The 14998-nt window shown below is 39.8% G+C and overlaps 1 protein-coding gene across 1 annotated transcript in view; it reads left to right on the top strand.

Moving 5' to 3' along the window:
• The window catches only part of NRP1 (neuropilin 1), a 143780-nt gene that overhangs the window by 85532 nt on the left and 43250 nt on the right, over positions 1-14998 (top strand). The window contains 2 exon segments of the mRNA XM_074984974.1: positions 10061-10216; positions 13422-13566. Of these exon segments, the coding sequence (XP_074841075.1) occupies positions 10061-10216; positions 13422-13566 (301 nt within the window).

Below are 14998 nucleotides of genomic sequence, written 5' to 3'. Positions count from 1 at the left end.
CAAATACTGAAAGTAAAGTAGAAGGGCCATAAAAAGTATGACATTTGGAATGTTTCAAGCATTCAGACTGTGTCTACAGTAGCTCCTTCCTTTGAAGGGAGCATGGTAAGTCAGGTGTCGGGAGATTATTAATGAAGTGCTGCAGAGCATGTGCAGCATTTCATTAAGTTAATTCATCCCTGCATCAACTTTGAAGCGTTAAACTTCGAAGTGCCAGCTCACATGTAGCTGCGGCTAACCCGCCAGTACCTCGAAGTGCCTGGGCAAAATTTTGAGGAGTAAAAGGACTTTGAAGTTGCCCAGTCACTTCAAAGTACCAGAGGGGTAGCCATGGCTACATGTGAGCTGGCACTTCGAAGTTGCCACGGGGGAGAATTAGCTTAATGAAGTACTGCACATGCACCGCAGCACTTCATTAATAATCTCCCGACACCTGACTTACCATGGTCCTTTCAAAGTAGGGAGCTAGTATAGACACACCCTTAGAGAGCCAGTTCAAGCCAAAAAATCCCCCAGGCGTTGCCATTATCCCTGAGAAGTCAGAATGGTGAGAGGACATTCAGACTACAGAACAAAAAAAGCTTTTTGCTGTGTTGTTGATAGGTACAGTCTGTAGTTTGATACATACAGTTTGTAGTATGATAGAAATCCATTACTACTCCCCTGCTGCAAGCCTCTGTAGCCTGCCAGCCTTAATACAGGGAGGTGCCGTGGACTTTATGAAGCAGTGCTATCTCCAGGACAGGGGAGCTCTTCAAGGCTGCACTTGCGGCCTAATTGTAATAATAGGCTACTCTGGTCATATCACCCATTATGCAGGGACCAGTGGATCAAGAGTCATGGACTAGTGGCTATGCATACGGTCCCAGCACTGTTCCAGATCCCCTGCTGTCAGGGTGTTTTTTTTTCACTGCCAGAATGGCACCTCCTCCTGGCCATTCTGGGGATTTTATATATATATATATATATATCACTATCTCATTCCTATGGCTGGCCAAACTTGGTTTTATTCTCAACCCTACTACTTTCCTGTCTCTGCAACCTCTGTACATGTTTTCCTTCTCCCAGGGAGTGACTACAGACTTTCTCCACAGGCCCAATTGCTGTCAGCTTCCTGGCCTAACCCTAGCTTAGCCCACCCCATTGCTGCTCCAGTGAGTTTGCTCCTAATTAGGGCTTTCCTCCCAGTCTTCATTTTACCAGTTTGCAACCTAATTGGCTGATTGGGCCCACCTGTCTTATCTCAGCCCTCTCAGAATCAGTGTGGCCAGTACACCCCATCATGGCATTCCACAGCTGTGGAGGAGGGAGGGAAACAAAAAACTTGGAGGCTAAGCATTGCTCCTGTGTGTGCTCGTCTACTTCTGTCTCCTGCCATCATGCAGTGGAATCCCACCACTTCTGCTGCAGCCATGAAGGAAGCAGCAGGGTTTGACTTTAAGTACAACAGAAATAAAATTAATCTGCAAAACCAGGCAGCTGTCAGACTGCGGCAGTGGCAACAGGCAAGAGTGGGACAAGAGTAAAGGTCGGTAACAGACACAGGACTGTGGGTCAGAACATGCAGGTGAGGTGTTTTATAATAAGCATAACTGTTACTGAGCTAGAGACAGCTGGTCCTATCCATGATGCTGAAGATGACAGACACATTTACTTTATGGCAGAGCAACTTGCTGAGACTATCGGACATTTTTGCCTATTCTTTCCACACATGTACAATGGTACAATGGTGAGGATTTCATTAGCCCTGTGGGTCTGTCTATCCATATTCCCCTAACCATGCTTCAGAGTTTCTGTTGCTGCATTGTTATTTACCTCCTACATCCAAATGCTTTTTGTCTGTTTTATCCACTAGGTGATGCTTCTGCTTACCCAACAGGCAAGGTGGAAAGACAAAGGCTAGTCTCACCATGTAGTAAATTTCTGTCCTTCACAAGGCAATTCAACCTCTCACCCATGTTTTGTTACTCCTCAGTCCCCAGAAGATAATGGGTGGAAAGGGTATATTTTTACAGAGAAAAAGTTCCATCTTTGCTGACTTATAAAAGTTATTTTTTTTCCTGTTTCTTTAATGATCTTCAAAGAGATATTAGCATAAACTTCATAGCTGTCTGATAAACAGAGCTTCAAACAGAGCAAACAGAGCTGACCAAACATTAAACTGAGGCTTATCTCATCTACACTCAGGAACAACTGGCTTTTCTTCAAAGACTGTTTATGCATAACTTCTAACAACCAGCTGTACCTATGTAGCCTGTTCTTTCTCTCCTTTGCAGCCTCCTGTGTTGGATACATTGGTCCAAATTCTTTCACGGTACACTCATCCCCTGTTAAACGAGTACTTTATTTACAAGTACTCGCTTAAGCAAGGGACACATATACTTACCTTGTGTTCACTGGATAAGTGAACTCTCCCCTGCTAATATGAGACTTACACCCTCCCCACGGCTCCAACCCGTCGCAGCCTGAGCCCTTGCTGGTGCTGCACACACCAAACTCACACCCCTGGGTTTAGCAGGCCAATGCTCAAACCACTGAGCTATCCCTCCCCTCAGTGAAATTGGCAGCCCCCTATAAGAGAGGAAAAATTGAATGTGGGGGGTGGGTGGGAGGGGAGTGAGCAAGTGCCTGATCCTCAGGGATTGTGCAAAATTTTGAGAGAGAGCTACTCACAGATAACGTGCCCATGTAACTCAGTGTACTTAGATAAGGCCATTCTCAGAATAGCAGGTTTATCTTTGGGCTTCTTCCTGTATGTCAGTGGCTATACAGGCAAATCTATTTGCTGGATCAGGTCTAAGTCAACAGAATTTGTATTCGTTATAATATGTCCCTTCCTCATGCTTACCAATATTCTCCCGCAGCATTAGTATGGATGGTAAAGCAGAAACATAGGGAACTGCTAAGGTTATTTGTATATGTTTACACACATACAGTAACATACTGGGAGTCAGCATGCCAAAATTTATTAGGCAACAGGGTCCTGCTACCTACATCTTATGATATCTCCAGGATTTAGTTACCTGTGACAAGTATAACTGGCAAAAAGAATGGTTCCCACTCAAAGTCCAGCTGCTCACAAGCAATTTGACTGGGACACTTTGGGGTGTTGCTTTTTTGTTTTTTTGTTTTTTTTTGGTGGGGGGGAGAAGTCCTATTATTTTCTTCTATTAGAAGAAACTGGTTCTGCAAGTATTAGAGTTTCCCAATTCTATAGTTCCTAGCACAAACTTGGGAAGGTTACTTCAGACTTTACGAAATACTTGTCTTCATTCCAGATCCCAGGATTAACGCAGGTTTAAAATTAAATGTAAATTACAAATAAGCCTTCAAAAACGTTAATTAAAAGTATTAAGTTCTTGAATCATTTATTGCTCAGCAAGGGTTCCTAAGTATCTTAGCTGGAGAAAAGAGCCATTCACATTCTTTTCCTTTTTTCTGACCTAGTCATTGTACGTGTCTTAGGTAGCCATCTGCAAGTTAATGCAGTGCTGAAGCAAAGGTTTTCATTGTTAGGAAGTAATATTTCACAGTTAGATGTGTTTCTTGAAGATGCAAAGCAATCTTTTTCTAAAGTGCCAGAACTGTACCAGCCTTTCTGTTCATTGCTACAGGGGAGATTGCAAATTGCATAAGATGGTGATTACTTAGATTCTGGACTCCATAGAAATCCAAATATTCTTGCATTTCTTCTTTTTGTTATTAGAGTTTGTTGTATCTTAGTTATTATGTCTGAGAGAAATTAGGAAGAAGGCATTCTTCTGATCCTTCTAAGCGTAATTGTATATATCTATAATTGTTATATATTTATATATATAAATGTTTGAAATATATAATATATATAAAAACACAGAACTCAGCATTTGAAAACTTATTTCTCAGCACTGCATGTGCAATGGATGCCTTTCATAAAATACACGTAGCCCATTTCATCAGAACATTGCATTCCCTGTGCTTTTAAACCAAACTCCTTTCAAAGACTCACGCTATAAATATCACTCAGAGCTAAAGTAGACCGTGACAGTGCTTCTCTCACCTCACTAATACCATTTTTCTCTTTCTCATTTGATTTTTATACTTTCCATACTGGAGCGATTTGGTTTACTGAATTCTGGAAATGTCTCCAGTTGAAATGCTAGTGTATTAACCTGCTGCACTGAGTCTCTTTTGTTTCTCTATACCAGAGTGCTGCTTGCCAATTTTTACAACTACAGCAGATTTTACTATTCAAATAGAACCAGATGGAACACCAGTTCAAAGAACATGTCAGAATTAAATATTTCTTTTTTAATTAGTTGCTTCTGATTTATGCAAAAAAAAATTAACATAAGAGTGGGAGAATGTGCCGTGAATCCAGATGCAACACAGCCCACACAAGCATTATCTTTTCTCAGTCAAAAAAAAGCAAAGGTCTTTTCTTTTTTTTTTTCTTTTTGGACTTCATTTTTCTTACACATTATGCATTTTTCTTTCTCCAGCAAGCACAGTGCTGACAGTTACTGAAGGTCCTTTATACCTTGCAGCCAAGCCTTTTTATGCTTTTCCAAAGTTTTCTCCTATAGAAGCCATTTAATCTGCCTCTAAGAAAAATCTTTCTGTGCTTGGTACTGCAACACCAGTGTCAGAGTCTGAATGCAACAGCCTCCTTTACATTTAAGTTTTACGATTACAAAGCACCAATGGGTGTTTAGGCTCAAAGTTAAGACTGTTTCAGTTGTTAAAAGAAGTTCAGTTCTTGTTTTGCTGCTTTGGTATTTTTGTCCTTTAACACAAATACATGCCCCATCATCTATTTCATACTTCAGGTTGGTATACATTTCTACTAAAGCACTTAGGAGGTCAATGAGAGAGCTTTCATTCAGTCCATTTGTGCATGATAGATCCTCTTTAAAGGACATATTCTCTTCTTATTCTCCTTATGATGCTGTCTTTAATATCAATGGGAGTTATGCATTAAAAGGATAAATTTTATGCACTTGATGTCAAAGTGGAGTGAGTCAAGGAATTTGTAATTTTGTAATAGCCACCAGTTTCAGGGATGAAGGCTATTGGAATTATTTTGATTATCAAGCAAATTAAAAAATTCGTTTAGAATTTCAGTTAAAGGCTATAAGCCATGTGACTTACATATCAATAAATAAAGGTATTGAATAATAGTTCTGTACACAGCGTGGGCCATAGTGATCAGTCAAATCAATAGTATAAGGAAAAGGTTTTGCTAATGAAAGGGAATTATGATCAACAGTGGCACAGAGTAGTAGATAGTAGGGCAGTGAAGTATTGCACCAGTTAGTCTGCCTCTGAGAGTCTAAGGAAATGACACAATTCTCTAAAAATATTTACTTTGGTATGTAGCATCAAGTGATGAATTATACAGCTTTTCTAGCCATAAGAGATGCTCACAACAAAAAGCTTCCTGTTGTTAATCAAACTCTAGCCCTTTGTCCTTTATTTTCTCAGGCTCTTGCCCAGGCTTGCTGCAAGGGTGGTAAAGCTGTAACAACCGGTCCCTTGCCATGAGCACCTCAGTGGACTGTATTTTATTGAGCAAAGCAGATTTTCATTTTAAAAATAAGACTTTCCTCATTACAACATGATTATAGTAAGCAGTAATGTTCGTTTCATGGTTTGCAAGATCCATGCTGCTCTTTAACCAGCGGTTTGCAGAGATTTTCTGTATGATTTATTGCACTGTGGTACATATGGTTCTTTGTCCTCCTTCAACATGCTTGAATAAAATATGGGTTCAGCACTTTGCATGTCTATAGCTTAGAAATGTGACTCCTATAGTTTGTCAGACAATCGCACAGCTATCAAAAGTATTTTTACTAGATGCTAAAAGGCATTGCAGAGTAACTGGTGAGTCAATAGTTCATACATGGAAACAGCCTGCATCTTTCAATAGGCTTTCACAGAGCAGGAATTGCTTTAAGAACTCTGAAGTAAGCAAAAGCAACTGTTTTCCTTTGATAGGAACCCGTCTCTCCCAGAAAAATGATATATTTGATATTTTCCTCATTTTATGCAAGCTAAGAGCCCAATCCTTTATGCATTTACTACAAGGTGTAGTTCTTGTCAACAGAAATAATCTCATTATTAACAAGTGGCACCCTAAGCACTGTACATGGGATCAGGACCTAATGCATCATTTTAGATAAGGGATGTACGTTTTCATCTGAATGAAGCAGGAAAAGACTCCAGAAGAGAACAGTGGAGATACTATTAAAAACATAAAATAAATTAAAATACTGGTATTGGAAGTGATGAGGCATGAGATGAGTACTGTTGATTGTATAGGCTAGCTCAGATAACAGCTACTCAACCACACAAAGCACAATAACATTCTACAAAATAGTTTGCATCTCAGAAAATAAATACCACATGTTTGTTTATCACACACTGAGTGAAATGTCAAATTTTAGTGAATGTATTTGATGTGCAGGCTCAGATGTACAGTCTTTCATCAGCACATCCTTCACAGTTCAAATTAACATGAAACAGAAGTTCTTCAAACCAATGTGTAAAAATACTACTAGTATAAAACAAAAAACCAGCTGTCAAATAATCTATCACAAATGGAGATGGGCTGATTGAGTTAGAGAAATATGAGCAACATCGGAACATTAATATTTGGAAGACTTTGTGGAAAAGTGAGCGCATGGTTATACATAGACCCTATTGGACAGTGTAGGTACAGCACTTCCTATGAGCACAACCCCAAAAACATTAGAATATCTAAGGAAATGATGACATAGCAATCCTCGAAGTATGGCCCTCTAGAGGTTGTTATCATAATACTAACTCAGCATCATTGTCTGACCAGAATTATCCTTTTGGTACATTCAGCTGCCACAGGATAATAGGAATTTGGATACATGTTGAAATCCACCTCTGTGCAGAGGCCTATGCAACACTTAAGCCCCTTGCACAGAGGTGAATTTCACCAAGGGTATGTCTACACAACACTGTGGAGATCAATTTTTTTCTGGGGTTTGATTTAGCGTGTCTAGCAGAGATGCACTAAATTGAATGCTGAGGGCATCCCTTTTGACCCTGGTATTTCTCGCAGTCACAAGCAGTAAGGGAAGTTGATGGGAGAGTTTCTCTTGTTGACCTCCCACTGTGGGCTCAGTGGTAAAAGTTGACCTAAGGTATGTCGACTCCAGCTATGCTATTCTCTTTGGTTGGTTTTCTCCTGTAGTGTAGACCTGCCCTCAGAGCCCTTCTCTAAATCGGTTTTAAATTTTGATGTTCTTCTAAATTAATGTTAACAAGAAAAACACAGTGTTGCATATCTTAAAGTGATTCATATGAGTATTCAGGGGTGAAGAGTTTAAATGCACGGGAGGATATCTTATGTAGTTTCAAGGTAGCTTCCACCTTTTAATATCATTACTACCACCTCAGCTAATTAAGATGCATAAACGTGGTTTTGAAGGTCTGGTTTGATGGCAATAATTGTTTGCCGTAGAGTCAACTAGTCAAACATTTCTCTTAGCCTCTAATATTAAGTTTTAGCTTGGCTTCAAATATCTAGTACTCATAATAGACTGTCGCTTGAATTACTTACTGTATGTTAAAAAAAAAACTAGAGTCATTTCAAATCAGCTGTAACTGAACATGCTTAGGACCCTAATCATTTCAAACCTGAAGAGCTGTTGGAAATTTTAAGAGAAGCTGTTCATTTAAATAACTCAGCACTACACTCCCTCAGACTTCCAGATTTTCAAGTGCACTTCAGCCTGGAAGTGAATGTGATATTGGACATGACTCTGTGCAGCACACTTTACAATCAGCAGAGTACAATTTTGAGAGCATTTCAAGTTAAGTTGAGATTGCTCTGTGCAATGATACCCAGACTCCCCCATGAACTTTCAGATTGTAGCAATCTAACATTCGAGGCTCTCCAGTAACTTTAAATCACTTGATTGTTTTTGTAAAGCAGAGTTGGGTTTTTTTGAGTGAGAGAGAATTATTTCCCCCATTGCTAACAAAAATTTTTGGAGCATTTCATCCCTAGACATTCAGGTACAGGGGCTTTTTGATTAATCCAGCTAAACTCCAAGTATTAGCATTATCAGACATAAAAACCATGGCAGAGACAAGAGTTTTGGACTGAATGCCAGCACTACTCTTTCCATACTGGGCCACTGTTCTTTCTTGTGGGACTTCAGAATGACATATATTAGATGAAAAATGAAATAACCACCACCCCATGCTAAATGACTCTTCCTGCAATTATATGAGAGAAAATGCAGAGCATATCAATTTAGCCACCATGGTGCCCTTGGGGGTAGGACATACATTGTGGAAAAGGGATGCTTGCGGGATACTGGAGACATAAATTCCACATACACTACTTTAAAAATAATGAAAATGCCTGGGACATTAGCACAAGAGGAGTTAATTCAACCTACTAATGGCCAGGCCCTGGGATATTATCCTGTAGCTGAGACAAGGGTTTCAATAGGGATTCATTCAGGAGCCAAATATTCTAGCAATTTATTCCTTAATAATACATAATGTATTGCCGCAATATATGAGACAGCTTTTTTCTGCTTTTATAATGACATTTTTAAGTTTTAGTGACATATGTTGGCTAGGAACATAATCGTATCAAGCTCACTCTTACAGTATTAATTATGAAGACTCATGCAACTGTTATAAATCTGTCTAGAGTGCTGCCCATCACTGTAGTATCTGGGCACTTTCCATCTACAATAGATAGCAATAGAGAAATACCTAGTGCACTTCATGGAGTCTGTCTTTCATTCATTTTAGGGGAGTAAATTAGCTGGGCTAATAAAACTCTGTGAATAATTAAATTTCATATATTGAAATGAAATAAATTGTCATAAGAAGCAAAAATTAGATTTCAGGCTTCTGAAAGGCAAGTTAATGAACTCTGTTTTAATTAGCATATCTTACTGTTTTGTACAAAGGCAGAAAATAAGGAAGGAATAAAAGTTATGGAGCTATGATTATCACCCAACTTCTTACAAAGCATCTTGCTTGTCCTCAGCCCTTTGGAAGCTGTTTGTAGGAGGGATGGAGCAAGAATGCATGTAACCTACAATATATTCTACATACACTGCCTAGAAATTCACATAGAGCAACATCACTTCCCCAGCTGTCTGGAAAATATCGGTATGGCTATGTCTATAATTAAAATGCTAGCGGCACAACTACAGTGCTTCACTATAGATGCTTACTGCAGCAATTTCAAGGGTTCTGCCATCTCTATAGTAAAACCAGCTCCTCCAGAGGGACTGTAGTGTCTGCAGCCCCTCCTGCGCACCCTACCTCCAGCCCTTCCGTGAAGCTGTCTGCATCTCCTGCCTGGAGCAATGTGCACCAGTGGAACACAAGAGCACAGCCAGGGACAGTTGCCAGTGAGCCTGGTGCCTGCTCCAGTGGCCAGGGTGGGGGGGAAGTACAACCATGCTGGAGGAGCAGGCAGGAGGGGGTGCTGGCTTCTAGGAGCGGTGGCCTCACATTCTGCACCTTTTGCTGCTGTGATTACTGGGAGGCCCCTGAGGTTTCATGGATTGCGGTGTATATCCACAGATATCCGCATCTGTGGATATATATTTGTATCCATACAGGGCTTGGTATTTACCAGGGATATTTACTGACAACTTTCACAAATAAGTTTACCAGGTACTGTCTTTTTGTTCTGGGTACAGCACATAGCACACTTGGGTCCTGGTCCATAAGTAAGGCTCCTCAGCACTACACGATACTAATAAATAATAGTTTCTGGAGCACGCTTCATTAAAGTTGATGAAAGTCTGCAGTTCCTCCCCTCTACAAAGGGGAACTGTTTTGTAGATGCCTGTTCCTCTTGACTGAAAAGGCAGATGCTTCTGCATACTAACATAACAAGAATAAATTGATGCCCAGTGACAGAACTGGAGCTACAGATCACATGGCCATCAGTTATAGGATATTTTTTCTTTTTATATTACCTTCTTGTGCTCCTTTGGAAACAATGCTACTTTCTTCTGTTGTAACATTATTCTGCTCTAAAGCAATTGTCCACGTGTCTTCGTTACCACAGGTAGATCTAGGCCTTCTCCGATTTGTCTCTGGCATTGGGACCCAGGGAGCCATCTCAAAGGAAACTAAGAAAATATATTTTGTGAAAACATACCGTGTAGATGTCAGCTCCAATGGAGAAGATTGGATTACACTTAAAGAGGGAAATAAACCCTTGGTAAGTCTTTTCCATTTCACCACATCCTTGGTCGGTAATAAACCATCACAGTAGCTGCAATAATGGAAAAGGGACAGTGAGCAAGGAGTTGGGACAATAGCTTGGGATGTGGGAAAACCAAATGAAATTCTCTGCTTCACAACAGACTTTCTATGTGACCCTGAATAAGTCCCTTTAGTCTCTCTCTGCCCCGTCCCCCTTCTCACAGAAGTGCTATGTAAATAGTCATTAAATGATTGTGAGGCCCTTAGGGTGCATCTGCACTGCCTGCCCAGGACGGTGACTCAGGCTCAGGGGGCTGTTTCATTGCAGTGTAGATGTTTGGACTCAGGCTGCAGTCTGAGGCTATGTCTACACTTACCCAGAAGACTGATGGCTGCTATGCGATTTTTGGTACACCAATTGCATACCAAATATTGACTTTGCAGCCCTCAACTTCCGTGGCTGTCTTTAGAGCAGAAGGTCAATGGCAGTGCTCCTCCTGTAGACTGTCCTTAATCCTTGTGGCTTGCGAGGAGTTCCAGGGTCAATGTTGACCCCGGAACACGCCGTTTCGCACATGCGTGAAACAGTGCTCTGGAAGATCGAACGTAACCAGTCAATCTTCTATAGTCAGTGTAGATGTAGCCTAAGCTCTGGGTCCCTCCCACCTTTCAGGGTACTAGACCCCAGGCTCCAGCCTGAGCCCAAGAGTCTACACTCCTTTTGTCCAAGCCCCATGAGCCCAAGTCAGCTGGCACAACCAGCTGTGGGTGTCTTACTGGAGAGTAGGCATACTCTTAGACACTGTAGTGATGGGTACTCAGACTGATACATGATCATATCTCTGCAGCCATATAAAGATTATTAAATCATATTCCCTAATCTATTTGCCTGTGGATTTGTCCTCTGTGCATCAGTGTTTACCACTTGTAAGAAAAATCCACATTGTCTTCCACCTAGGGCATGAAGGTAATTTTTTTCAGGGCCTAATTTTCCTCACCCTACTCACATGAGTGGTCATACTGATGCTTGTACACTCCCGCTCAAACTTCCTTAATATGTTCAGCCAGAAGTCAGTGTTCCCAGTAGTTTCTAACATGACCAAATGGAAACTGAATTATTCCATCCTGCCTTCTTTCAGGATAGCTGTTTTGACCAGACACAGTTGGTAAAGTCATGCCATAGTTATGTAATAGAAATACACAAACATATCCAGTTACAGCAGAGGCACCAAGAGGAGAATGGAATATAGGGACACATGCCCCACCTTCCGACTTGCTATTTGGCTTGTACTGAGCATGCTCACACAGTCCTCACTTTATCTCCTCCTGCCATCAGCAGGCACTGGTTGCCTCTGAGTTGCAGATTTGATCTTGACATGTCTCTATGTTACAGTCCTATCTCACACCTTCAACAAAAGAGTCCACTCAAAATAATAATTTCTGTCACTTACATAGCTCTTTCAATTTTCTAAGTAATTTAACATTAGCAAATTTATTCACACAGCAGCCACTTGACATAGAACATTTATCCCTGATTTACAAATGGGAGGAAGCTGAGAAGGTCCAATGCCACAATGATGGACACTATATAAGAACCTCAATTGAGAACTATTAAGTGACTCACCCAAAATCATAGAGTAAATCAGTGTTGGATATAAGATATGTATGATATAAGAACTCAGGGTTCCTGGATGTTAGTTGTGTGCTCGGAATAAAAGCCTCTCACAGCTAGCCTCAAAATTCATTCTCCTTGGAAAACGGGTTATTGGTGCAGCAACAAGTTCATGAAACTACACATCTCTTTGAGAAGGCTTTCATTTTGAAAGGATTCTAGCTACAGTATAACCTGGAGTCCCATGGCTTTTAGTCAGAATCATTAGGCCCAGCCAAACTAACTCATTAATAAAAAAAAAAAGATCAATTCTTCTTGGAAAGATTTTGCTGCAAGAAATGGATCAGAATTTAGACATCAATCTAGAGGGTCTCCCTAAATAACAAATCCAATACATTAAATTCTGTAATGAATAACAAGGTGGTAAGCAGGTGGCTGCACATAGCTAAACCAACAAATCAGTGCAAAAACCAAAAATGACAAACAGGAAACTTGGAATCGTGTAAGAAACTGTCAAATCTTCCATAAATGGAGAAGTTCTTAAGCCTACATACATTTAAAAAAACACAGGAAATTTTTGTCTTCATGCTATTTTAGGATGAAGCAGGAAATTGAGTCACCTTCCTTGGACAATGCCTTTTAGAAGTGTTGACCCTATGACAGAGGAACATGCTTACCACTTCCCAACAAGAAAGCAAATACGTATACTCTTTATTTGTGGGACTTCTTTGGCCCTTGGTGTAAGGGGACAAAGACAGGATCCCTGAAGACTGAAAATCAGCTGTAAAGGTTAAACCTCATTATATAAGACAAAAGAAGAGCTTCAGTATTTGTTAAGGATTTTAAGTAAAAGAAGGTCAAAATAAGCAATAATATTCCCTGAAAAATTCAGAGTCCAAACACAAGCAAAGGAATGCATATTTTTATCCTGATTAAGTAAAGAAGCATTTACACTACCTAAAGTGCAGATAATTTCTGTCTGAATTCAGTTCAGGTCTTTGATTATGAGTAATATGTAGACAAAACTCTGGCTCATACTACAGCATCTTTGCACCAGCTCAGTGAAGCTTAGAAACCATAAAGCTGTCCTGATCAGGTAGCTGAGTCTTTTCCAGCATGGTGTAGACCCAGTGTAGCTGGCCTTACATCATGTCCTCCACATATCCCTGAAGCTTTTCTATCTTTCTTAGTGGAGGGGTGTGGTGGTGGAGGGGAGGGACTTGGTATGTGGGGTCAGAGAGGCCCTCATAGGAGTATATGCTTCATTGAGCTCAGCTTATCTGAGCATGAGGTTTGGGGCCTATCAAATTTATCCCTGTCTAACTATATCATATTAAATATTGCATTCAGTACTGTCTTGTGTATTGTGTCATCTTCAATTCTCTTTCCAAAGCCCCAGTGCAGCAGAACAACTATTATAGGCTGGGATATAGATGTATCTTCCAGGCTTAGTTGCTTGCAGACATGATGCTAAGAGTTTAATGACCTATTCCTCTGTGCAAAACACTGTTCTATCTTTAGATTGTTGATATGAGTAAAACACTGAACTATAAACTACATTTAAAAGAAAACAGATTTAAAAAATGGTGCCTTTCCTTTCTTCCATAAGGTGTTTCAAGGGAATGTCAACCCCACTGATGTTGTTTATAGGACTTTTCCCAAGCCAGTCTTAACACGGTTTGTTCGCATCAGGCCTGTAAGCTGGGAAAATGGTATATCACTGAGATTTGAAGTTTATGGCTGTAAGATAACAGGTAAGTATCAGGAAGATTTTGAAAACCTGATATTTGTTATACTTACATTTAACAGTTTCTTTTTCTTTTTCTGTTTAAAGTTTCTGTTCTCTAAAAATATGGGTCCACATGTCTTCTACCTTTTCAGGGGCAAAGCCATAAACAGAGTTATAGAAATTATAGATTGTCATACAGTAGGTGAAATCAGGAAAAAAAAAAAGAGACGCTCTGGGGGGAAAAATCTCATGGTGAAATATAGAAGTTACTTTAGCATCATTTTAAGAGATTACAGATTTAGGGGGTAGGAAAACTTGGGTACAGTTTTTTTTTTTTTTTTTTTTTTTTTGTGTTATTCTACTATGTCATGTGTTACTCTTTTGAAAATCCCTCCCCTGGCTCTCCTTTCCTCACCCCATACTCTCCAAGATATTCCCCGTTAGCCCAAGGATTTTATTATTAAATTAGTTAAGGAGTTCATTTTGTATTTCCAATCCAGCACAAAATAACCGGGGATGAACAAAAATGCTTATGACTGGTCACTGAACATGAAGCCAGCTATTCACGGAATACCATCCAAAGTTAATATGAGTATCTAAACAGGGAGTCTAGATTTCCACTTGAAATGCCTATCAGAATTTGTATGAAATGTATAAGTGCCTAAGTACTTATTTGGGCACAAGGATTGTCATCTTCTCTGTATAGTGAGTACCCAAGTTAAAAATTAGACAAAAGGTGAACCCCCAGATTTACAAACACATCTAATAGCTAGATATATAAAGGCCAGATTCCCATTTGTGAAAGAACATTACTGTGGTTGGAGTGCTGTTGTCCTAATGTGGTGCATAGATATACCTAAACAATCGTGAAAGCACTTTTGAAATGACAGCAGATGGCCCTCAAAATGCTGTCTTAAAATAACTGTTTTTTAATAAAATTGGTGGAACCAGGAACTTTGAGAAGTTGCTTCAATGTTTTTTAAATATTCTTAGAATTCCCATTTACTTCAACAAATGTATTCGATGTTTTAACTTAAAAATAAACTTCTGGACTTCAATTTTTCATTACAAGTTTCATCTTTGAGCAAACTGTAATAGTTTCATTAAAAACAAGAGCTTTACTATAAATGCCAATTGCTGTTGCAGCCAAGTTGGTCCCAGGATATTAGAGAGACTAGATGGGAGAGGTAATATCTTTTTTTCAGACCAGAACTTCTGTTGATGAGACACACTTTCAAGCTACACAGAGCTCTTCTTCAGACATCACAATACATCATATCCAGACCAGTAACAAAACATTATAGAATTATAGACTTCATACAGTTAATTTGGTCTATAAAATGCTTCACTGATTTATGAGTGATGACAAACTTCAGAATGTCTGGGATTTCAATTGGAATAAGCATCCAATCTGAAAGTCACCTCCCCTCCCCACTCCTTTTGGCTTATCAATGAGG

The sequence above is a fragment of the Carettochelys insculpta genome, chromosome 2 (assembly GCF_033958435.1).
Source record: "Carettochelys insculpta isolate YL-2023 chromosome 2, ASM3395843v1, whole genome shotgun sequence".
NCBI lineage: Eukaryota > Metazoa > Chordata > Testudines > Carettochelyidae > Carettochelys > Carettochelys insculpta.
This window is presented reverse-complemented; position numbering and strand designations above follow the sequence as displayed.